A 26028-nucleotide genomic window follows, 5' to 3' on the forward strand; every position below is an offset into this window, starting at 1 on the left:
CAGCACAGCACCGAAATTAAGATTTTCACGAATCAAAAAAACCGAAAAATATAATAATGTAAAACAACTCTCCCGACGGCTTAAAAATTTAGAATACACGATGCTCTGTCGACTGCAATAAGAGAGCAAGTTGAACAAAGTATAAAATAAGGCCTACTCTCTTGAAAGGCTCCCTACTCTTACTACCGGATATACAATAGTTCCGAATAACTTTGACAATGTCCGCTTTTGTAATACCAGTCAGTGTGGATTTGCTTTACTACCGAGAAATTACTGCAGAAATTAGCTTCGTGATATGACAATATAAAATGTACATACATACATATGATTTCTTACGTGGTGTCTTATTTAATCATTATTTAAATTATTGTTTACTGAAATATTTAAAATTTTTGGGAAATTCTTTAAAAAATTGTTGTTTAATTAAAATTTATTTATGATCACGTACCAATGAATGCATTTGCGTATACACATATGTACACCCATTCTTCTTCATAGATACGAATAGACAACATTAGAGCATGTGTGAGTGTTGAAAGACGAATCAATGAAAACAAAATTTGACTTTTCACACATGCAGTAAGGATGCTCAGTGCTGCATTTAAGATATACAGTAGTTTTCCGAAATAACTAACATATTAATTGTCAGGACTGTTCGTTACATCGAATTTTTCGTTAATTCGAGTACTCACTTAGAGGTATGTTCTGCAATAAAAATGAGTTAAATATCCGTCAATTGCAGTTTAATAAATTGTTTTATTAATTATTTGTTAAAAAATGAAACCTCATAACAAAACAATTCAAATCCAATAATTTTTTTTCAAAATGAACCAATTCTGACACTTATACTCTTATACTTCTATTTGGTGCTGATCAATAATTTTAAGCCTTTTTATAAAATTCTAATTCAAATTTTTTAAAGTTTTATTTTAAATTCTGGTTCGATGTTATTTGATTTTTTCTCTTTCTTCATATGTCTTCTTCATGTTGTTCGTTAAACCGAGTACTTACAAATCCCCGATGTTCGTAATTTAAGGTACTCAATGTAACAAATGTAAGTGGTTTTCGTTAAAACTAATATTCGTTATTTCGGAAAACTGCTGTACTAAAACTTATTTAGCCCACAAAACGAATATTCAAATGCTTCGACAGTCTCGCCCAAAATTATATTTCAAAAAACAAAAAAATTGAAATGACAATCTGGGTGGGACTTCTAGTATCGAAATAAATATGAGTTTTTACCAACGCAGTGATTCAATTTGGTTGCTTCATGCTGAAAATGGATGAGAGAATTGAAAATATTTCAGTATTCGATGAAGAATGGATAAAGTTATATAGAAAAAATCCCATATATGTAGAGCGATTTATATATATCGTAGTGATTTCAGTAATATTTTTGATATACAGTGGAACATCCATAACTCGAACTTCTATAACTCAAAGATCTCCATAACTTGAACTTTTGAGTTGGCAATAGCGTTTAGAAACCAAATTTCATACAAATTTCCTTCCATAACTCGAACTTCTATAACTCGAACTCTTGAAGTGGCATTGCAAGGCAAATTCCATACAAATTTCCTTCCATAAATCGACCTTTTCGTCCAGGGCATAATACAAAATTTAAAATTGTACTATTGAAGCGGAATTTTAAAAGAGTCCCTCTATATCCTCTGGAGGCGAACAAAAAATATTATATTACACTTTTGGATTGCATAAATTATGTAACAAAGGCATGGGATATAGACGTTAAGAGCCAAACAATAAAATTATAAATAATTTAAAGGCTTTTTTGGAACGCTAGGTCATAGATTTCTAGCAGGTGGAGATTATAATGCAAAACACATGTACTGGGGTTCACGTCTTATTAATCCGAAAGGACGCCAGCTGTACCAAACCATTATGAACCACAATAACATTGATATAATATCTCCTGGCAAGCCCACCTACCGGCCCAGTGATCGCAACAAAATACCAGGTTTAATTGATTTCGCTGTAGCCAAAAATATAGATAGATCGCTTGTGACAGTTGATACATGTACAGACTTATCTTCTGGTCATTCACCTGTACTAATAAAGTTGTGTGAACAACCCATATTCGATGAGCCAAAAGTGGGTCTAACATCTCACTCTCAAATATAAAAAATATGTGAGTAGCCACATTAATATTGATTTAAAAATAGATACAGAAAGAGATATTGATGAAGGTATAAGAGAATTTAATGATGTAATATCAAATGCAGCCGTCGTAGTAACACCAAACAGAAATAATAAACCAATTGGCCGAAGAAAAATCACTAATAATGAAATAGAAAAGCTTGTAAATGAAAAAGGCGAGCTAGACGTGAATGGCAGTTAAATCGCCCTCCTTCTACTCAGCTGCAACTAAAATATGCTGTACGAAAACTACAAACAGCGCTTAAACGTGAGGAAGAATACCACACTCACAATTATATAAAGAAACTGTGTCCAAATTCAAACAAACGAAATTCTCCATGGAAAGTCCAAAAGTCAATGAAGCCTCCAGTCGACTCCAACTTGCCTATAAGAGGCTTGGGTGGAAACTGGGCACGAAGTGACGAGGATAAGGCAAATTGTTTTGCAAATCACCTAGAAAAGGTATTTCAATCTAATTGCCCAAAGAACAACTTTAAGTTGCCAATCATCTCCAATACCGCTAACGAGTCGCTTGAGCCTATTCAAACGTCATCTTCTGAAGTTATTAAAATCATAAAAGAGCTCAATCCAAAAAAGCCAGCAGGACACGATAAAATTACTCCAAAAATGCTAATTGAGTTACCAAATTTTAATAGTGCTCTCCTTGCTCTGTAACGCTATTTTCAGTTTCGGGTACTATCCAATTTCATGGAAAAAGTCACAGATCATCATGATAGACAAACCAGGGAAAGAGTTGACACAGCCGTCTTCATACAGACCAATCAGTCCTCTACCATGTCTTTCTAAAATATTTGAAAAGGTGTATCAAAGGTATCTCCTTTCCTCCATGAAAATAATGTAATACCAACGCACCAATTCGGGTTACGTGCAAAACATGGCACTGTAGAACAAGTAAAGAGAATTACTAACGAAATCAGAAGGGCGTTCGAGTATAGAGAGTACTGTTCTGCTATATTTTTAGATGTGGCTCAGGCGTTCGATTAAGTGTGGCATGATGGGCTTTTATATAAGATTAAAAAAAGCTTACCTCTCGAAATGCATAAAACCTTGGAGTCTTAAAAATAAAAAAGTTTACTGTCAAAGTAAGAGACTTCATATCTGAAGAACGACCAATAAGAGCTGGTGTACCTCAGGGCATTGTTTTAGGGCTAACTCTATACATAATATATACAGCAGACCTTCCAACAGCTAGTAATATTTTGACATCAACTTTTGCGGATGACACAGCTTTAGTGAGCCGAAACAAATGCCCAATTATAGCATCAAGAGTATTAGAAGAGCATTTGATTTTTGTCGAAGAATGGCTAGCCAACTGGCGTATAAATGTAAATGAACAAAAGTGCAAGCATGTTACATTTTCCCTAAGACCAAAAACGTGCCCGGCAGTTAAAATGAACAATATTTTAGTACCCCAAGCGACTGAAGTAACATATCTTGGTATTCACTTGGATAGAAGGCTCACGAGGAGAAAACACATATCGAGCAAAATAACCTGCATGAAGATAAGAGCATCAAATTTAAATTGGCTTTTAAATAAAAATTCAAAACTTAGCCTAGACAACAAAGTTCTATTATATAACGCGGTCATAAAGCCGATTTGGATGTACGGCATCCAACTGTGGGGTACGACCTGTGCAACCAATATCGATATAATTCAGAGATTCCAATCAAAAATGCTTAGAACAATCACGTGCTCACCATGGTACATGCGTAATGAAAATATCCATAAAGATCTTGGTATTCTCATGGTAAAGAAAGAAGTAGAGAACAGCAGAAAAAATATTTATCCAAGATCACCCCAACCCATTGGTTAATGCTTTATTACATTCTTGTAATCGATCACGTCTAAAAAGAAGAGATATGCCAGCACACTGAAGAGCAACGTTTCACCAAAACAACTCAATCACTTGGTTGAGCTTGTCTAGTTATACTCTCGCAACAAAAGTTGCTAAAGAGAGTATTATAGTTTTGTCCACATAACGGTTGTTTGTAAGTCCTAAAACTAAACGAGTTAGATATAGGGTTATATATACCAAAGTGATCAGGGTGACGAGTAAAGTTCAAATCCGGATGTCTGTCTGTCCGTCCGTGCAAGCTGTAACTTGAGTAAAAATTGAGATATCTTAATGAAACTTGGAACACGTATTCCGTGGCACCATAAGAAGGTTAAGTTCGAAAATGGGCGGAATCGGACCACTGCCACGCCCACAAAATGGCGATAACCAAAAACACATAAAGAGCTATAACTAAGCCATAAATAAAGTTATGAAAACAAAATTTGGAACATAGGATCGCATTAGAGAGGGGCACATTTGAATGTAATTTTTTTGGAAAAGTGGGTGTGACCCCGCCCCCAAATAGGTTTTTTGTATATATCTTACAAATCAATAAAGCTATATAAACCAAACTTTCTGCAGTCGTTTCTTTTAGCCACTTCTTAATGCAGTCCAAAAATGAAAGAAATCGGATAATAACCACGCCCACCTCCCATACAAAGGTTAGATTGAAAATGACTAAAAGTGTGTTAACTCACTAACGAGAAACGTCAGAAACACCAAATTTTACATAAGAAATGGCAGAAGGAAGCTGCACTGAGATTTTTTTACAAAATGGAAAATGGGCGTGGCGTCGCCCACTTATGGGATTCGAATGAAATTCGATGTATAATATTTTCTTGGCACCCTGATGACACGTGTGGAAAATGGTTCGGTTCACAACTACGCTTACTTCCCATATAACTCAAGTTTGAATTTCACTTCATTCCTTCACTTTAAAATATATACATAAGGAACCAATGAACATATCGAAATTAAACTTTGCGCAAATACTGTATTTGAGCTGTGACATCACTTGTGGAAAAATTGTCAAAATCAGACCATGACTTTTCAAGGCCCCTGATATCAAACATGAAGAACTCAGTGCCTAAGGGTAATTTTTCTCCGAAAATATAGGTAAATCTCTAAATAAATTGCGAGAGTATAAAATGGTCGGTTGCACCCGAACTTAGCCTTTCCTTACTTGTTTTAATTAGAATTAAGATTTTATAACTTATTGTTAGGCTTCAAAGAGCAGATTCAATAAATAAACAAATATTGAAAAAAAAGCTTTTTGAAAAATTGTATGTTTTAATGAAAATTCAATATCTCGAAGTCTCTCTAACTAGAAGTTTTTTTGTGGATTATGGTGATTCGAGTTAGAGAAGTTCCACCGTATTTCTAAGCTGTATTCAAATTCAATATGCCCACTTTATAGTATTATATATGTATACTTACAACTAAACAAATTGAAAGTTTATTTTTCTTTTATAAATTACCTTTATTGCAGAATATATTTTTGAATACAGTTTCTTTACGTTAACTCCTCAAGAGCTATAGATTCGTTATTGAAAACTTTACGCTACTAAGAAAATTATTTTATCATCGTAAAATCGTAAACCACGCCTTTTTCCTATATAACACAATTTAAAATTTCTTAGGGAACTTTGGAACGGCATCTCAAACTCACTGTGGGATAGAAACCGACGGTTGAAGAGGGAATCGATACGCATTTGCAGACATAAAAAACACGAGGTGGAAAAGAATGAGTATGAAGATCTTCAAAAGCTGGCCGACTTATAGAAGGTTTCAAGACCAGAGCGTTCTCATACAGGAACCGAGGAGGGAATCTGAATGAAGAAATTCAAAGAGCACCAGGGGAATTTTTCATACGTTTTACTCGTTTTTGGTACAGGTGAACATTATTTCGAGAATTTGATTTTATTATTTTTTATTTGGCACAGACACATAAGTCATCATGTTCGGTATCTGGGTATAAACCCATCCGAGTAAAAGGTTTAACATACATATCTCACAAAATAATACAGCTATGTATATAAATCATACCTAGTGAGTACATTTCTCTTCAACTCTTCTTAATAAATATAATGTGAAAATATAATTTGGGTAAAACTAAAAATACGATATATCTCTAAAGCGAATCGTCATTGGATTGATTTCGAACATAAAGTAAATCGGTATAACAATTGAACAATATGGTAGCTATTGCACCAAATTTTTAGGCGAAAATCAGCGCTTCCTTTGAAATACAAGCCATTGTTTATTTATATACATATACTTCGCATTTAATGTTGGGTCTTTTTATTTAAAAGGATCAATACCACTAATATGAAAGAACATTTTTTAAATAATGAAAATTAAATCAGAAGAGTGGTGCAATGCAAGGTCTCGGCTTGTATGATTGCATGAACATTTTCGATCGAAAATTTTTATGGTATCGAAACCGAATTCGCTGCGGATTTAATGATTAGGCCCAATATTTTGAGTTGCGAAATGTCAACACTTCCGGATCAGTCAGACTTGATAAAAGAGCGTAATTACTATCAAAATCGAAGGCATATGATCTTCCAAATATGAAATAAGTGTTTTTGGAATTTAATTGAATTTGAATTTCCTACCTGCAAAATGCTGACTGAAAGAAGTTTTCCATTGCTTAAAACCATAATCAAAATATTTAGATACATAATTATTTTGTATTTATATAATTTTATTTAAAAACTATAGCACATTTCCATACATATTGATAAGAATGTTTTTCCGTACACATATCATAAATGTTTGTATTTAATTATACAATTACAAATGTACATATGTGTTCTTATTTATATTTGTTTAATGACTTTCGTGAAACTTAATTTCTTAGTAAAATTTTTAATTTTATATTTTAAATTGCGAATATACAATTACCTAAGAAACTTTTTTAAAAACTCTTTGGCAATTTTAATAATAAAAATCTTTATATATTACTTATCCTTAATTCGTTTTTAGCTCATTGTTTTATATTATTCTTGAGATTTATGTTTAACTTTATATTGTGGTCAATATAATCAGTAATTTTTATCTAGTAGATAATAGGATCGAAAGAGATAAAAGTATTATTTATGTATGTGTGTATGTAAATGTATATAAGTAAATGTCTTAACAAAACTCAAAAGTATAACATTAGGTTTCTTATGTATGTATGTAAATCTCCGGTACGTCATTAAAACTGTTAATGGACATTCCTATATTATTACGTTAAACCAGTTATGTAATACCACTACGTTAGCCACTCTCTGTGAGACACACTTGTAGTGTAATTTAGCTACGTTGTTTCTAAAACCCCGTTGCAATGCGTTATTTGATACGTAAGACAATTTGCCATTTTTAAATAATTAAACGATTTCAATGTTTTTTTTTAACCTTAACATTTAGAGATTATTGATGTAGCTGACATAGTGGTACTTGGCTCGTAACATCTTGTTGCAAATTACATATGTATGTATGTAGTATACTTTTACACGTATGCACACACATATCTATACGTACATATGTATGCTAATATCGCTATTGTGGGTAAGAACTCGATTCAAAATTGGCCACAACTTACTACCTTAGGGTTCAATAAATTTAAATATCTTCGATTACTACATTATGAGTATCAATATAAGAAAACTGTTAAGCTTAACACTATGTCAGTTATCGAAATTCCATAAAAATACATTTATAAAAAAAAACGTACGAGTATAAACTACCGATTTACATATGCATCAGGTGACAAATTGTATACAATTAATTTATTTAGACCTTTGATGAGAAATTTAATAAAATGGATTTTAATGTTCTTAAACAAGGCAAATTATATTAAAAGAACTTCTTACTGTTTCTCTCAATTTCAGTTTGTTTAGTTTCAAAAGTAAAATGCATGACTATCTCGTTATATACAGGAGAGCGAAAAAGATAATTCGGTAGTAAAAAAGGTCAAAGGAAATGTACATAAAATTACGTCATATTGGATTCATCTGAACAAAAGTTTTATGGGCCATAGTGGATTTGATCTTCCTATCTAAACCATTATATCATATGCATATGTAAATATACAGTTCATTGTGTGTATATTATATTATGTTGTATAAATATCCATGTAATAAGAACATGTTTGTTAACAAAAATTTAATCGAACTTTTCATATTGACTTAATTGCTGTTACTTCCACTATTATGTATTTTAATTATTAATATTCCTATAAAATGTTTGCAAGATTTCTTAATGAATGAGTTTACGTCTGCTGTTTGGTAATTTAGACGGGAAGACATAAGCAACGATTACCGATACCTTTTACAATATTATTCTAACTTACAACTATGGCAATGTTTAAAAATACATGTGTGGGGAAAATTTAAAAATAAAATGTTTTCTTTTTGTAATTTTTGTAAAATATTCTTACATATCGCTCATTTACTTGAATAGTGTCACACGATTTTTGAGTTGAGTAAGCAGAAATGTGCGCAATTTCATCGTCCATATTGTATGAAAATTTCATTCCGATGCGCAGAAAAATAAGCGGTGAAATAGGAATGTGCCGTTATTAAACTTGTTATGTTGCAATATTTTTTAACCACAATAACGACACTTCTCAGTTGTGCCAGAATTACACATATTGTCTTAGGGTGAAGTTAGTTTTCTTTTCAGAAAGAACGACATATTTTGTGTTGGAACGATACTGGTGAAAATTAATTAAATTTTTCATATTGCTTTTTTTTCAGCAAAAACGACACATTTGACTTGATTTATATATATCACAAATAACGACATAATTCAAAATGGGTCACATTTATGCCCAAGAAAAAGCATTAGTACACTCTATTTGGTCCATTTCTGCTCAACATTGTATTTAATATATTACAGGCCACTAGATTTGTCAAAAAACTGTTGGCAGTTTTCTATATTGGCTAAATAAGAGATAATTGAAAACTTTAAGCCGCTCTCCTGAAAAATCGACTTTTTTGAGTTGTGACACTATTCAAGTAAATGAGCGATATGTTCTAAGGGCATCAGACATTCTAATCGCCTACCCTATAAACATATTTAGAGAATGTACATGGGTGTTTGTCCGCATAGCTGCAATTGACCGGGCACTTGTCACAATCTGCATTTATTGTCAACCATCCAATTGTAACTGCAATCAGCTACCACGGTCATGGAACGAGAATTTATATATTAAATGCGACTCAGAATATTCATATTTCATTTATAGATTTCTCAAATGACGCTAGTTCATAATAGTTATACTTAAATATGTATGTATGTATGTACAAATAGATTTAAAAGGAGAAACAAATTCAATAGCTTCGGGTGTGGCTAATCTCTGTACGTTTTAGCCTTTTATGAAAACCACAATGATCGGCGCCGTAAATGGGGTAAGTTATTAAATAAATATATAAGATATCAGGGTGTCAAACTATTATTCTCATACATAAATATTATAATAAAACTGGTACAACAATATTCACTACAGCTTCAGCGTAACTTATTTTTATGATACGAATTATAAATGCAGTTTCTTACAAGTACAAGTATACTTAATATATATGAATGGAAATTTCTATTGAACGGATTCTTAATATATTAATATCCTAATTATTAATTAACATGATTCATCATCTTTTTTCTATAAGTTAATTATTCAAGTTGTTTATATCTATATTTTAGCCATACGAAAATTGTACAGCATGTTAAATATTATATACATATACATATGTACTAATTGTTTAAATTTCAATCAACATTGTTTTGTTTAATCAATTAGTCATAATATGACTAAATTTCAGTCGGCTTTTGGCAAATTTTCGTTTTCTCCTTAAATTGCTTCAAGTAAACAGGTTTGTATGTTTGTAGGCAAATATTTAACAAGTACCAAACCAATATACGTTTTGTTAGAAATGTTGCATACGCATTCTAATAGTGTTCACTTAATTAGCCCACATTAATATTGTCATTGAAAAAGTGTATGCATATATATTATAGGGTCGAACGAGGGAAAATTCTTGTATTTTCGACACAAACAAAAAAGGATAAAATTTTTTATGATATTTTCTATTATCCTGTATGCATCCGAACCTTAAAGTTATTACTAACACTTGCAGGTTTTTATATTAAGTTCAAAATTAGTCATAGTATATTTTCTCAACAAAGTACAGAAAACTGCAGCTTAAGAGCAGTGTCAAAATATTAAATGTAGAAGAGGTTATGGAAATCTATTAAATATTGAATTATTGTCATATTCGCATGCTTACCCACACATGTCTGCACAAGTGTACCAAAAGTTTTCACGAGGAAACTTCTAAAATTTTATTCGACACAAGATCTTAATGCTAGACGTGAATAACTAATTAATTTATAACAATTTAAGTTAGTTGTTTTTACATTTTATGTATAGTTTAATGATTTAATTAGAATATCAGTGGCCATTTTTCTCACATCAGTAATAGTATCTAAATAAATGTTTGCATTAGAAACTCAAAAGTTGTTATTTTCGGTCAGGTCAAGTCGTTTAAAGTCAGGTTTCAGGAAAAGCTTTAAGCTGAAGTGTATATTCATAATTTAAAATATAGTAAATATTAACTGAAATTATTAATATTGTGTTTTTGTTTATAACCATCAGAAAAGTTTTCACAACATTCATGTGCACAAATGCATGCACTCACTCGAAAGCATGAAGTGCACTTGTTATGCATATGTCTACAACTCTATATATACATATATATGTGTGCACGTATGTGAGCCACAAGCTCTCCGTCAGCTTCACTTGTATTTAAATACTCACGATTTGGGTGCCTTATTTTACTGTTATTTCACTATTAGAATTATATAACATAATAAATGTACAAATGTATTAATAAGCACACAGCCAAACACATTAACTCCTATGACGATACTAATGTGGGAAAGCTCGATTTCCATTTGAAGCGCTGCTAAAACAGCGTGTAAAGCTTTTGAAGTACTGTTTTTTTTTATTTATATGTCTTCATTTCTTAAACCGTAAAACTTGTGGGAAAATAAATATGAATCCATAGCTAAGCTCAACATTCAATTTGTGGGGAAATTTACCGGATTGCAACTCACAATCCTACCCAACGTATACCCATAATATTATGATATTTTATTTAATATAAAACGTTGGCCGTCTGCGACAATTTAGAGCTCTTTGAGAAATCCTTCATCATTAAACCCTCCTTTTTAATGATGTGACTTATGATTGATTTTGTGCACTCAATATTCAAAAATTCAAAAATGTATGATTACTTAATTTACAAAACGAGGATACCAAAAATGTACTATTATAAGTTTGAGTAAATAATTATATAGTACTTTTACAAAAATTGCATACATGTACCTTCATATGTGGGCTCATTAAGCAAGTTAAACGATCTTTGGTGTCTACTCGTCTTTGTAGGTAGGTGGAAGAGGAGTACAAACAAAGTGTTGACATTTGGTTGGGTACTTGTCACATACTTGAGCTTGTTTTAATGCAACCATTTCAGCATCAGGTCTTTTATGTTGATAAGTACTAATTTAATCTAATTGTATTAAATAAACTTAAATCTAATCTTATTGTTAAACTCAGTATCTTTTTCTCTTGCCTAATTATTCTATTTTCTGCAATATTTTCTCACTTTGACCTGTGCAATTGTACGAGTATTATTTTTTTGTCAGTAGCGTGTACTATTGGAGCTGACAACAGCGGGAGCCGTAGAGGCATCAATTACGGCTAGCGCAGTTGACAACGGTAGTCCCGTGTGCTCCTACAGCTATACTAAATGGCCATCGGCATCCGTGTAAGCCAATGTTGTACCAGTTGCTGCATTGAAAGTACTAAGGTTGGTCGGATCATAAGCTCCACTCGCGGTCATCAGTAGATTACCACTAATACCAGCAGATGTTGGGATATTAAGAATTTGAAGGCTACCTGTAGCAGTGGGTACACCCACACCAACTAGGTTCGCACTCAATAGTTGTTGCTGTGGTTTAGATCTATTTGGATCCTTAAGTATGCTTTGAGGCTGTTTGGAGGTGCTGCTCGGAATCGTTGACATCATGCTCCCATTACCTGTTATGCTTGTGGTTTGTGTGGAGCATGAATTGTTTGAAATATTTATTGGATGCAGTTCGTGAAGCAGTTGAATATTGCTAGTACCAGCCATGCTAGTATTTGTTAGTTGAGTGACATCAGGAGGTGGCATGCCTACAACTCCACGCATAATTCCTCGACGAAGAGTACCCCCACCACCGCCCATCATTGCATTACCACTAATTATAGATGCCTGTGAAATCGGTTGAAGATGTGTCATGGGTAGTGGAGGCGATGCAAAATCCAATTGTGGAGGATAATCCTGTTAAGCAGAAAAAACATAAAAACAGTGTCATTTTTATAATATAATTTCTAGCTAAATAATTTTTCGAAAAGTAAAATAAAATCTTATTTTGGAATAACCATTGATGATGTATTTCTGTGGTGATAATGTACATGAAGTGATTATCGTTTAACTATCTTTAATTATATTTTTAAAACAAAGTTTACTAGTGTAATGACTACAATTTCATATTCCAATTGATGTGATAATGGTACGGATTATATTACCCGATAACTTTGATCAATTTGATTCAAGCAGTATTTACGGTATACATATATTTACAATTTTATTATAATCACGATATTCAGTCCAACATTGAAAACGAAGCATACGAACGAAACTTGTAAATATATGATAAGGCATTAAAATAAACTGTAACTTCGGAAAAAGTCTACTCTATATATTAATGCTATTAATAATCAAAAGTAATCAAATTTTTTGTTATTACTAAATTAATGCATTAAGAAAACAGCATACCATAGGCGGATACGAAAGATATCTGTCACTATTCATATTATAATATGAACCATCAGGTGGTGGCGCTGGCGAAGGGGACGGAATGTACACTCCTTTGTTTATAAGGATTTGATCATCATGTGCTCGATGATCTAATATATTTGTGACATTGCTGTGGTGGCGGGGATGTGGTAAAGTTCGAGCATTGACTGTAAATTAAATAATTGTAAAATATTTACTTGACAATGTCAATGCCAACTAAAGTAACAATATTTAGTGCGTTATTATCTATTTTAATCACTATGCAAATGATGTATGCTTTAGCGTACTTACCTATGTTACTTGGGTAGACTATGGGCATGGTGCCATCTTTTTGATAACGAGGGGGTGGCATATCGTTGCTCTCTACCAAATATGTCGAAGCTGCCTTTTTTCGTGCTTCCTCCTACAAATATACATTTTTTTTGTAGTCAAATCAATAGTATTAAAATGAAATTATTAATAAAGGGTTTTTCAACAAGAGCGCGATAAAAGTTTTTTTTTTAATAAATTTAAATAAATGGGATATCAAGGAAATTATTATTTTCCTGTGAAAGTATATTCGATGCCATTATATATGGAACTCGTTTCTTTTGCATTGCCACCATGGGCACACATTCACCAAACTTGGTTTTCAATAAATCGACTGAAACATTCGATGTGTGGCTTGTGGCGCCGTCCTGTTGAAACCACATATTGTTCAAGTCAATATCTTCCAATTCAGGCCAAAAATATTCGGTTATCATTGAGCGGTCAGACAGGACGATTGTGACGACCATAAATTGGACATAGCGCCACTGACTCCAAATTTCGGTAGTAAATTTTTATAATTTCAACTCGTTGCTGGATCGTATATCGTTCCACGATGAAATGGCAAACCTTACTGAAGGAAATGTCAAAAGAACGGGAAAAATATGGCGTCGTTTGCTGTCCCTATCAGTCTACTTTTGTAGCGTCCCTTTTAAAAAACACTTTATATATAACCATATGAAATATTAGTATATTCAGTCAGTTGACACTTTGCTGTTTCTACTCATTCTTTGTAGTATTCTTAAATAACTTTCCAAGGATTGTACTTTGGAGAACTGATTATGGTAATTAATTTATTAAAAGCGAAGTAATAAGTTCGAGCGGAGCCGAAAATTCGATGCTAAAGAAAGTTTTCATCATGCTACGAGACATATTATCACAGAAACAGGAATTGTTTCACCATAGAAAAAAAGGAAAAAAATGTGCGATATAAAAGCACCATGAGGGCGAAAATATACGTATGTTTTGGATTTATAAAAGCCAGAAAAACGTTTGAACAGATTTAATCCGCTTTTGAAGGTCATCTAGTTATGCTTATAAAATATTAAATATGGACCAAAATATATTTAATAAGGCAAGGTGGAGAACAAATTATTTGGGGGCGTTAGAGCTATATTTATTTGAACCTAATTAGAATAGCTATAGCTAATATTTTTAATCATTTGCACTTACCGTATATTCCACTTGACTACCATCGTTCGAGTACGACTCACTCTTTTCGGAAACACTTGACAAAGTTTCTCCGGTAACGGTATCGTTATAGGAACTTGGTGCGTACATTTCGATAGTTGCTGTTTTCCCTGGTTGGTTGTCATTCTCAGCTGCTTGTGCAAATGAAATAAGAATTGAATGAATTGCATGTATTTGCTATTAAAAAATCGTTGTAATTGTTAATTTTGTTACAAAAATTATCGATTATTTGACTTCTCCTTATAAGACTTAACTTATTTAAAATACAAATGGTGATGGATCTCGTGGTGTATTATACAGTATTCTCAAAAAGATTTTTTAAATATCTATCACGCATACATTTTCAAAGTGATCCATGAGCTTTTTTATGATGGGTATTATTGGCTATCACTTTTTCTAGAGCTTTCTTATTACATTTTTTATGTTATTTGTTTTTCAAAATATAGAATTTACTAAACACGGTTTATACGTAAATTCTATTAATAAAATTTAATAAAAATAAAGTTAAAATATAAAACGCATACAAATTAATCGAACCTTTCTTGCGACGATTATGAACAAAGAACCAAGCCACTAAAGCAGCATTGACTACCAAAAATCCAAACGCTGCCATTGATATTCCCAATATAACAAGACTTGGAGTACTTGAGTCTTCAGTTAATTCTTCAGTTGATATTTCCAATCCTTCTTAAATCGCATAAAAATTAAAAGCGAGTACAAACCAAAAAATGGACGCATCAGTTTAGGAACGAGAAAGAGAAAAATAATTTAAAAAAATTAAAAATGATAAAAAACGATAAAATAAAAAAAAACTTAAAAAGTGATTACCAAAATTTACGTTTATATCTATAATATAAAAATGAATCGCAAAATGTGTTGCTAAGCGCATAACTCGAGAACCGCTGAACCGATTTCGCAAATTATTTTATTAGAATGTTTCTAGAGGTACCGGGATGGTTCTTACGGGGAGAAAAATTAGAAAAATTGCCTGAAAAAGTCTTAAATCCCCAATATTCTAATCACCCATACAAACAATTTGTGTCGTTAGTTTCGAAAAAAGTCGAGAAGGGCCAAACCGATCTAGCTAATTTTAGTTTTGAAATATTTATGAAAGGCCAGGGAAGGATTAGAAAGCAGGTAAATATGGAAAAATTGTGAGGAAGATAACAAAAAGATGATTTTATTTGAATTGACAACAAAATTATAAAAAAAAGAAAAGAAAACAAAAAATAATAATATTTTGAAAGTTGTCATTGTTACTTTGTTAAAATATTTTTATCATTGTTCAATTGTATAAGGCTGTGTCGATAGCCCAAAACAATTTGTAACAAGTAGGGAAAGGCAACCGAACATTTTATACTCTCGCAATTTATTGATGTAATTTTATTAAACACAATTTGAAATAAAGTCCAATAGAATAACGAAAATCAGCATATATAGTACATGAGGGTTGAGGTAATTCCTGAACCGATTTCCCTTATTTTCAACACCCAGTTATAATGGGAATAGGGGCAACTTGCCACCTGTTAGTGGGCAGACAAACGGCAATTCGGCATTGAAATTACTCCTAAATTGCAAATCAACGAAACACCAGTCTGAAAAATCGCCAAAAAAAAAGAGCTATAAAGAAGATTTTCCAGATATTCAAATCGCTGGAGGTACTGCACAGGACTTTAAAAGATTTACGCGACCACGAAAATATTTTTGGTGAAGTCATGATTCTGTTGGCAGGTGATTTTCGCCAGACTATTCTTGGATCAACTGTTGCTGACGAACTAATCACATTCCTAAAATCATCTAATTTGTGGCGACACATAAAGAATCGCCAATTAACAAATAACATACGAGTGTTTTTCCAACAATATCATACAGCGATTGTAGAAATAGTTGGAAATGGTAGCGACGCAGTTGACACATCGATGGATTAATAACATTTTTAACGGGTTTCTGTCACTTCATGGCCTCGAAAGAGGAGCTTATTCATCGTGTTTTTCCTTACATGAAACCACAATATAATAAACATAAATGGCTGATTGAATGACCTATGTGGTATTAAAAACCCAAGATGTCAATGATCTCAATGCGACAATTTAGGATTATGTTCCAGGACAGTTGACACAGCTACAAATCAGGATGATGTAGTCAATTATCTCACAAAATATTTAAAATTGACTTGACTATCACCTCTCACTTTGCAATTAAAAATAGTGTAAGTTGTCATCATGCTGCGTAACATAAATCAACCTCGACTTTGCAATAGAACAAAACTGGCTATGAATACGGTAATCAATGTCGTCATCGAAGCAATCTTGGCTTCGCCAACTTGCAAATTTGCAAATTTGTTAAATACTTCAATATACGACAAAAAAATTCAAACTTTAACAAATTATTATGATTAATTTCAAATATATATAGCTATATTGAAAAAAATACTAATGTAATGTATATCTTAGCCACAAAAACGTGTGGCTGGGTCTGCTAGTTGAAATATAATAATAAATTTCTTAGTACTTAATTCCGTTATTATAAAAAATGTTAAACTACATTAATCGATCATCATTAATCATTATCATCATCATAGTAGTAGTAGACTATAGTTCCCGACAGGCAACGATTCATACATAAAAATACATTACGAGAGGCTATTAGAACTTTTGTGTTTTCATAAGGGTATAGTATACAGAAATGGTAAAATCAAGTATACAATATTTTGCGAGTTTGAATGCATTGAACATATGTCAAGAAAATATTTTTTTTTTATTTTACAATTGTAACATACAAAAACAAATACTAACAGACAATTAAATACTGATAAGTTAATAGAAACTGTTTATCTCTAAATATTAAAGAAATATATTTGCTGCTGGGTCGGAAAGATTATTGCATTTCAACCGGTTTTCTCGCTCAGCAGTTTCGATGAGTCTGGAAGCCCCTCATTAACATGTCGCCTAATCCCCAGTTCGTGAGTCTTTTGCAATTTTGGATATTTAATTTAGCACTGAATTCACGCATGGTGGAGGTGGAGGTGGAGGTCAGCAGATCTAAGGAGGATTAACTAAACTTCTTAGCACCTTGTTTGGAAAGAGCAGAATGCAGACAGCTTTGATTTGAGGAACTCCATAGCATAGTAAAATCTATGTGCATTGATTTTAAATCGTTTAATTTAAGACACTTATACGTCCATTTAGGAATTGCATTGATATCTGTATACACTCGTAGGCTAGATATACTGAGGTTGACTCTCTAGCTGCTAACAGTGCTGTGTGATCCGCAAATATTGCAACAAGTAAACCATATCTCAGGAACCAACTATATCCTTGACCAACTTCAACAAAACTCGGTGCATAATATTTCCCTAGTATTATTTGCTACAGAATGGGCAAATAAAAAAAGAACCACGCCTACTTCCCATATATCATAATTTTGAATTCAATCTAATTCGTTCGTTTTCCAATATATATCTTAATATTGCCTTAGTGCCTATGGATAATTTATTTACCGAAAATATAGGTAATTCTCTAAGATATTTCATGGAAATTCAAAGAGAATCTGTTTCCTTGGTCTAGTCCCCATACTCTTATTATAATAAAATTTCACCAAATATCTGAAAATGTTTCCACTCCTATGAGATTTGTAAATTGCAAGAATTATGAATGTTCGGTTACACACGAACTTAGCCCTTCCTTGCTTCTTTTGTGTGAATTATATTTTAGGAATTTACAATATATGTTAATTTATTTAAGCAGGACTCTGGTCTGAAGGATTTATTTACATTACAGTTTATAACTGCATAGCACTAAATTTTATTTAGGTTGATCCGCATTTGAATTGCATTAACTTAAATTCCACTTAATATAAGCTGATGTGCTTCTACGAAAACTCTTAGCCTCTTCACAATTGTTTGTTCGATCGTTATGTATCTCCGGCTATACAGAAACTTCAACGAACCCCGGACTATTTAATGTGCTTTTTAATTTGAAAATAATTAATTGTTTTTCCTTAAGTTATAAAATACCTCGCTTAAGTCGTTTTTGATTTCGTTTGTGCAGGCAACATCCGATAATGAAAACGTTTAATAAAACAACTGTGACACCTGAAACAACACCCACTAAAAGAAGTAAACCTGAAGTGCCTCCCAATGGTGTTGAGGTGGTTGTCGGTGGACCTCCCAAAGAAGAGGCCGGTTGCGATGGAGGCGGAGCTTCTGTTTTAATATTGTTAGTTTAAGAAGTCATGTTTACATGTTTTATTATAATTGCAGCAGAGATCCGAAATGCAGCAATAAAAAAGTTTGAGTTAATTAATGAGGGTGAATATTCTAAAAGATAATTTAAATAATTGCTTGATTATCAATTAAATTTACTTTAGTGCTTCTTAACAATTAAAATAATTAGTAAAGTTTACTAAAAACAAAACTATAGCACGGTTAAAATTTAACGTATATGTACAAATGCTATTATTACGAATCAATATAAGTAAGTAAGGCATATAAATATTAATGCATGAATGTATATGATTTACCTTTAGTTTGTGCTCGTTGTAAATCTGGTAAATATTTACTGTTGCCCAAATCATTGTACGCCATCACCGAGAATAAGTACAGTGTGTTGGTTCTTAATCCGCTTATGGTCAATTTATGGCTATTTGGCAAGCTGTCGATATATTTATATTGTTCTCGATTCGCTTCTCTGAATAGAATGAAATTCATAAAAGAGACAGTATTTATGAACAACGTGAAAAAAGTCGTGTATTTTATCACTGTACCTGTATCGAACTCTGTAGGAAGCTTTCAATCCACCGTCAAATCCTGGAGTCCACGCTAAAGAAACACTGTCATGTGTAACATTTAATATATTCAAACTAAGTGGCGTATCTGGCTGGGAGGTGATATCCAATCGAATGGATCCCGTAGTTTGACCAAGCTCATTTGTTGCGACACATTCATAAGCGCCATAATCGGCTGGAGCAACTTTTTCAATTATCAGTGTAGATTCATATGTTAATGAATCGATTTTCTTTTCCTCAACTTCATATTTATATGTACGATTCACTTGTAAATCCTTTCCTTCCTGACGCCAGATGAATGTGGGTTTTGGAGCAGATTGGGCGCGACATGGCAACCGTCCGCGTTCCCCAGTTCCACTCGCTGCACGTAATAATGTTGGCGATTTATCGATTTCGGGTGCAACTGGAATCATATAATATGACATAAGAATGGTGTAAAAGCAAGCTTGCGATCTACAATGTAAACCATAGGATACTTACATTTGACAATTAGCAGGATATCGCGATTTGTGGGATTGGCAACACGGTTATCAGCAATGCACCGAAAGTTACCAACATCTTCCCGGCGTGCATCTTTAATGTGAAGATATGAAGTGCCATTCACAAACGAGGTGGTAGTTTTCTTTGACATATCATAAGCAACCCGTTCCCATTTAATGTGCTCCTCAGTTAATGGTTTTCCCTCCACTGTACAAGATAACATTGCATCTTCGCCGGGATTTACAACAACATTTTCCGAAATAGATTTTATAGTGGTACCATCTGAAATCAAAATAAAATTTTATCAGTACTTCGGAAATAAAAAAAAACATTAAATGGAACCATTCAGCTTTAAAAGACAATAAGCTGATATCACACGAAGTCAGATACACAACGAACAAACAAAAATATTAATTATATATGTACCCAACAAACACTGGAATTAAAATTCTCAAACGTTGGAGAAAATATTAATTTTCAATTTGAAGTTCAACATTTATGCAATTTGAAAGGCAATATTTCTCAAACGTTTCTCAAAGTCTATTTCTCAAATCTGTTTCCATCATTTTACAATTTGAAAACCAACATTTTCTCAAAGGTTATTTCTCAAATTTGTTTCCATCATTTTACAATTTGAGATAAACCATTTTATCAAATATATGGCATTCCGTTTCATTCCTTTCAATAATCAGCCAATCATCTTTCCATTCCTCTCGTTCCATATTTGAGATTTTTACATTCTCAAATTGAGAACAAAGGAAATTTGCATATTAAAAATGTGCCTTTTTGTTTGAGAATGTTTTTTTTTTTTTTTCAAATTAAAATGCATTTGAAAACAAACGTTTGAGATTTGACTTTAAGGTTGATTCTCTAACTCATCTCAATTTGATAATCAACAAAAATGTTCATTGCGTATGTACATATGTATGTTAATATTGCATATATTTCGGCCTTTTTATTTGTGTAGTTTTATAGTGTGTATAATATTTACATAAATTTGTCTGTATTTTTGTTTCCTGTCTTGCACGTTTGACTTTACTAAAAAGATTTAAATTAAATAATTTTAATTTTTGTACTCACATTCGACCACAATAGTAACATTAAGCTTTGCGGAACCTTCCGAATTACTGGCTTCACATACATAAATTCCAGCGTCATTTCTATTGAGTTTTGTGAAGTTAAGATTAGCTCCATCGGCGTATATGCGATGTTCTGCACCCCCATTACTGGTGGAAGTTGAAGGTACTGGCAAACCATCCTTTGTCCAACTATACGAAACTGTCATTGGGTTGGCTGTAGCGCTAAGTGAGACTTGTAAGGATTCTCCTTCAACCCCTACAGCAGTAGATGATGGAGGCGGAAGAAACACTGGTGGATCTATGAAGATAAAGCAAATTAAACTTTGCGATACACTGATCTGATTGCTTACAACTTACATAGTACATTTAAGCTAACTGCCTCATGAACACTACGCTGTAATGCCTCGTTTGCACTCTGACATGTATAAACCACACCATTCATGTCCTGAGACACATTCACTTTGAATTCCAAAGTGGAGACCGTACCTCCCCACAACCCTGCTTTAGACGAATTATTTATTCCTTAAATGATAAATAATTAAGTTTACATTCATTAGAATAATAAAACTGATTAATAATAATAACACAATTATTTTCAGAATAATCATACGTATATGTATATTAAACATACCATCAATTGGAATACCATCCTTCCACCAAGTAAGTTTTGCTGGCGGATTGCTTGAACTTGAATCGCAAATTATAGTTACCTCCATACCAGGCTTAAGTACTTCAGGTTCAACACGTATTTTAACAGTTTCGGGTGCAACTGTAAAATGCAATAAATAGCTAATTATTAGATACAGTATTAAATATTTTTGAAATAAGAACATTTATTTGTGTACTCGATTTGTTTTATAATACTTCTGGTTGTTCGATAATATTAATTATAATTATTACTCATGCCAACCACTCTTTTCTATGACAATATCTGATTGCAAACCAAAACCTCAATCAATACAACAATTTAACTCTCTTTTAAAGTTGAATATAACTGTCTTGACGTTTTTTTGAACGAAATTTAGGAAATCGACTTCTATCAAGAAACTCTCCCTGAACCCTTATTTTCTCTCCTATAGTTCATATCTCTTCAGATTTCTTTTGGTAATTATTTTTCACTGAAGCTGATATAGCCTATAATTTTTTAGTGAATTTTTGAATGGTCATCTTCAGAAATAAAAAAATAAATCTAATATTATTATATACATACTAATTGGATAATTTTTCTGGTAGGTTGATTTAAGAAATCTAGATAATAACTCAACCTATTGAAGAAATATTATAAATATATACCAAATCGAATGTTTCAAGTTTTTGTATTCCACTGTCAATTGTCATACTTACAGTGAACGCTTAGAATAGTGCTCTCGAAAAGGGGTATTTCAGTAGCACTATTAGATGCCTCGCAACGGTATTGTGCTTGGTTATCGGTTACATTCGCCAGGATGGTTATTTCGGCAGAAACAGACTTATCAGCGGTACGTATTACGGAATTAACCTATATATATGCATAAATAATAATAATAATAATTGAAATATTTTAAATTTATAATAAGTTTTGTGACAATAAAATATTGAATAAAACTTTGGTTTAAGCTAAATTTCGTACAATATATTATCAAAGTTAATCTGGATTAATCAAGAGAAACGACATATCTTCCAAAAAAAAACAAAAGATAGCGATCGAGACTGTTTTTACGTTTAAGTTAGACATAGTTAAAAAAACTTATAAAAAAGTAAAAGAAAAGTATAGAACGTCTCTAATGGAAAGTTAGTGCACTAAATTGTCTAAGAATTCCATAAAAATTAAGTTAAAAATATATATATTACTTACCCTTTTATCATTCTTATACCATGTCAGAGTGGCTAACGGATTTCCTCCTGAAGAGACACATAGCAGTTTTTGCACTGAACCGGCTGGTATAATTTGCCCTTCCATATATCCAGAAATTATTGGGGCAGAAGGTGGATCTGTGAAAAAGATACCAACGGAAAAATATTTATACACAAGTATAAATTTGCTGTTAACCAATTGATGTCACAGATTTGATTTGTCACTTGCACTTTTCAAATTTGTATCGTTTGGTCAGATCTTATTCATTTCTTAATAATATGTATGTACATATTCCAAATGTTATTGACATGCTAGTAGATATATATGTATGTACATATGTATGTATAAGTATATATACGTCTAAACTGGACAATTGTGCTATCAATACGGCAAAACGCTGAAAGTTTCAAATATTCATCGTATATAAGTATATTAAATGTATGAACCAGAAGGTCGCCGTGAACTTAACGAAAATTAAATTAATAGAGCGGGTCAAACATATTGACATTAGCAGTCACACAAATGGGATAAAGCAGGCTTTTATGAGCTGTACTTATTAATTAACAGCATCTCAAGCATTATTAATTAAATTTTCAGTTTTCTAGATTGTGAGTTTGTCTTACACTAATTGAAAATAACGATTATCCTATTGAAAAATACCAAAGCATGCATATGGACCCCAAGTAAGTTGCCGAGCAATAGAAATGTTACATTTTTGAAAGTTTCTGTTCATTTGAAGAACTTTTAATTTGCGCATATTATGCACTTAAAAACTCTTGTACCAACATACATACATACATATGAACACATCTCCAAATCTCGCTAGGATTTCAGAATTATGAGATCGTAAGTTATCCCCGAATACAATGGAACTTCATACCAAGCTATGGATAACACTTGAAAGCAGTAACTAATAACAAATATAGGCATAATATGACGAGATATATTCACCGAAATGGTGTTCATAAGCACATTTTAATATACATACATATATACGTATACGTATATCCATTTACATATTTGCCACCATGCAAAGACACTCGCTCTAGTTTGAAAAGTAAATATACATACTAAGTATTTTTTTATTTGTATCTTGTTACACTGGATAGAGATGGTCTATTTATAAATACAAAATGTCGAAATAGGCTAGCTCCCGCTGTGATTTCTGCGTGCCGTTATAAAATAATTTAAGACGATTTCGAGTAGCCGTTGGTAAAGACAAGAAAATGTCTCTGCGAAGGTTCAGCAACAGTGTTAACATATGTATAAATGATAAATAAATAATACTCACACAAAATATTTACTGTATGTGTTGAGACAACGTTCTCTGTTAACTGCATATTGAGTCCATGACAAATTACTACAAGCGATCTTTTATTGGGTTCAACAGTCGTAGTAATGTTGGAAAAAGTAACCCATCCACCTGAAAATGTAATATATGTTTGTAAGTAATGCAAGAATAAGTGAATTTTATTAATAATTAATAATTAAACATTTTCAGCTTTCTTACCTTCAGGACTGGCGTTCGTCTTTGAAGTGGCATTTCGTATTTGACGCCCTCCGACCATCCACTTAATTTCCGCTGGTGGATTAGATGGCGCCGTAGCACATGTTAGTGATACCAAGTCCCCAACACGCGCTTCGGAAGGTCCCGAAATTGATACATGTGTCGGGGCGACTTTAGGTGAAATGCAATAACAGCCATTGGATTGTTTAATGAAAATAATTTAAAGAAAACATATGTATAATGAAAATAATTATAAAATTAATTATATGTCATTATTTATTGTTATTACATATGTAAGCGTTTTTTGTCCGCAATGTCCAGTTATCTTTAGGATACAAATTATCTACCATATAAAACCCTAGATTAATTTCTCGAACCCCGAGTATGGTCAAGTGTGTTGTTATGACGAAACGGTATGTGCTAGAATTAGGCAGCACAATTTTTTCTAATTAGACAAACTTTTAATATAAAAACACATTTTTGTAAAATGAAACATATATACATATGTACATATGTAGATCTTGTATTTTTAGTCCATTTTGGAATAGATGAAATTCATACAAATTGCTATCGAAATCGACTATGTACATACATAATGTTTAGGAAAATTCAGACCAATCGCAGAAAAAATAGAGACAGACAGATAGAAGCCCTAAAACTAAATAATAATTGAAAAAAGAAAAAAAAGATTTCAAGTACTAATGTACTCGATAATCTTAAGATTTACCAGTGGCCCAAAAAATAAACACATGCTTCCCACATTTAAATATACTCATAAATATATATACATATGAAGAATTGTTAATTTGCCCTCCTGGTATTTTAACATAACGAACATACGTGAGTATGAGTATGTAGCGTGCACATTAAATAGCATTGCATATGTATGCATTTATGCTCATTGTATTCACTAGTACGAATTCATAAACATATGTATGAATGTATGTAGGTTTGTATATACATACAAGACATACATACATATGTATGTATGTAGATGCATACGGCTACGAGTAGTAGTATGAGTGCGCTTGACAACACTTGGCATATTAAACAGAAACAACGCCTTGGGAAAACAACAGCTGCCACTGCCTCATCAACTGTTGAGTCTCAGCTCCCCCGCCAAGTACTAGATGCAAACTCGTACTCTTAGGGGTGCGTGGTCGTGATGAAAGCACAATGCTTAAAACTTGGATTTTATGCGCTCAATATACGATTGTGTAAACCAGAGAGAAATACGATTAACGTCTAGATGTGCAAATGTATGCATGTTTTAAGAAAAGAGGTAAAATACATCCGTTGGGTAGTTTGAAATGCTTTAAGGCGACGCATTTGTTTGTCCACACACATACCTCTCCTCTATATTTATGTATGTTTTCGTACATACATGCCATTGTATACCCTGCAGTCCAACATCAAACTCGCAAAGTCGTCAGAGAATATACCAGTTTACAACTAGAAATTCATGTCTCATATAAAAACATACAAATGGACGGAAAAACATCAGACTAATACCAATTACAGGGCGTTTTTGTAATTGTTTATTTTATTTGATAAGTGGCTTCGCTTTATAATTCAGCGCGAATATGTTGGCCCATTTTTTGTTACTGGTATGAAATGATCAGTTTTTAACTAACTTCCCTACAAGAAACTGCTGATGGGTTCACTACTACAATCAATTTGTTAGACCAGTCCTGACGTTCAGTTTACTATTCAAATGATTATTCAAAAGAGATTATTCAAAAGAGACAACTACGATGTATAGTGCTTTACATATGTAAGAATGAAGTAACTAAACTTTTTAGTACTGTCAGCATTGGCGGTCAAACGATCCATAAAAAGATTGTCAGTTTTTTTGAGAGTGAACAAAAAATATTAATCAATTTTTTTGTAAGTAAATATTATACAAGTCCGAAAGAGACAACACCAAATTTTCACAGGAGAAGCC

At 32.5% G+C, this 26028-nt stretch overlaps 1 protein-coding gene across 11 annotated transcripts in view; it reads right to left on the reverse strand.

Moving 5' to 3' along the window:
- Nucleotides 1-7103: 7103 nt before the first annotated feature.
- The window catches only part of LOC105219359 (nephrin), a 35127-nt gene continuing 16202 nt past the window's right edge, over nucleotides 7104-26028 (reverse strand). For 7 of the 11 annotated variants that reach the window (XM_054233231.1, XM_054233228.1, XM_054233227.1 and 4 more), the window contains exons 8-22: nucleotides 24087-24254; nucleotides 23868-23999; nucleotides 22577-22713; nucleotides 22087-22240; nucleotides 21374-21511; nucleotides 21100-21264; nucleotides 20744-21040; nucleotides 19664-19945; nucleotides 19163-19586; nucleotides 18920-19086; nucleotides 18414-18602; nucleotides 14381-14529; nucleotides 13193-13304; nucleotides 12881-13068; nucleotides 7104-12382 (exon numbers count right to left, since the gene is read on the reverse strand). In XM_054233231.1, the coding sequence (XP_054089206.1) occupies nucleotides 11801-12382; nucleotides 12881-13068; nucleotides 13193-13304; nucleotides 14381-14529; nucleotides 18414-18602; nucleotides 18920-19086; nucleotides 19163-19586; nucleotides 19664-19945; nucleotides 20744-21040; nucleotides 21100-21264; nucleotides 21374-21511; nucleotides 22087-22240; nucleotides 22577-22713; nucleotides 23868-23999; nucleotides 24087-24254 (3284 nt within the window). In that variant the 3' untranslated portion in view covers nucleotides 7104-11800. Of the gene's footprint in view, nucleotides 12383-12880; nucleotides 13069-13192; nucleotides 13305-14380; nucleotides 14530-14935; nucleotides 15086-18413; nucleotides 18603-18919; nucleotides 19087-19162; nucleotides 19587-19663; nucleotides 19946-20743; nucleotides 21041-21099; nucleotides 21265-21373; nucleotides 21512-22086; nucleotides 22241-22576; nucleotides 22714-23867; nucleotides 24000-24086; nucleotides 24255-26028 lie in introns of all 11 variants that reach the window. The other 4 variants (XM_054233236.1, XM_054233234.1, XM_054233233.1 and 1 more) reach the window with 4 other exon arrangements.

The sequence above is a fragment of the Zeugodacus cucurbitae genome, chromosome 6 (genome assembly GCF_028554725.1).
Source record: "Zeugodacus cucurbitae isolate PBARC_wt_2022May chromosome 6, idZeuCucr1.2, whole genome shotgun sequence".
NCBI lineage: Eukaryota > Metazoa > Arthropoda > Insecta > Diptera > Tephritidae > Zeugodacus > Zeugodacus cucurbitae.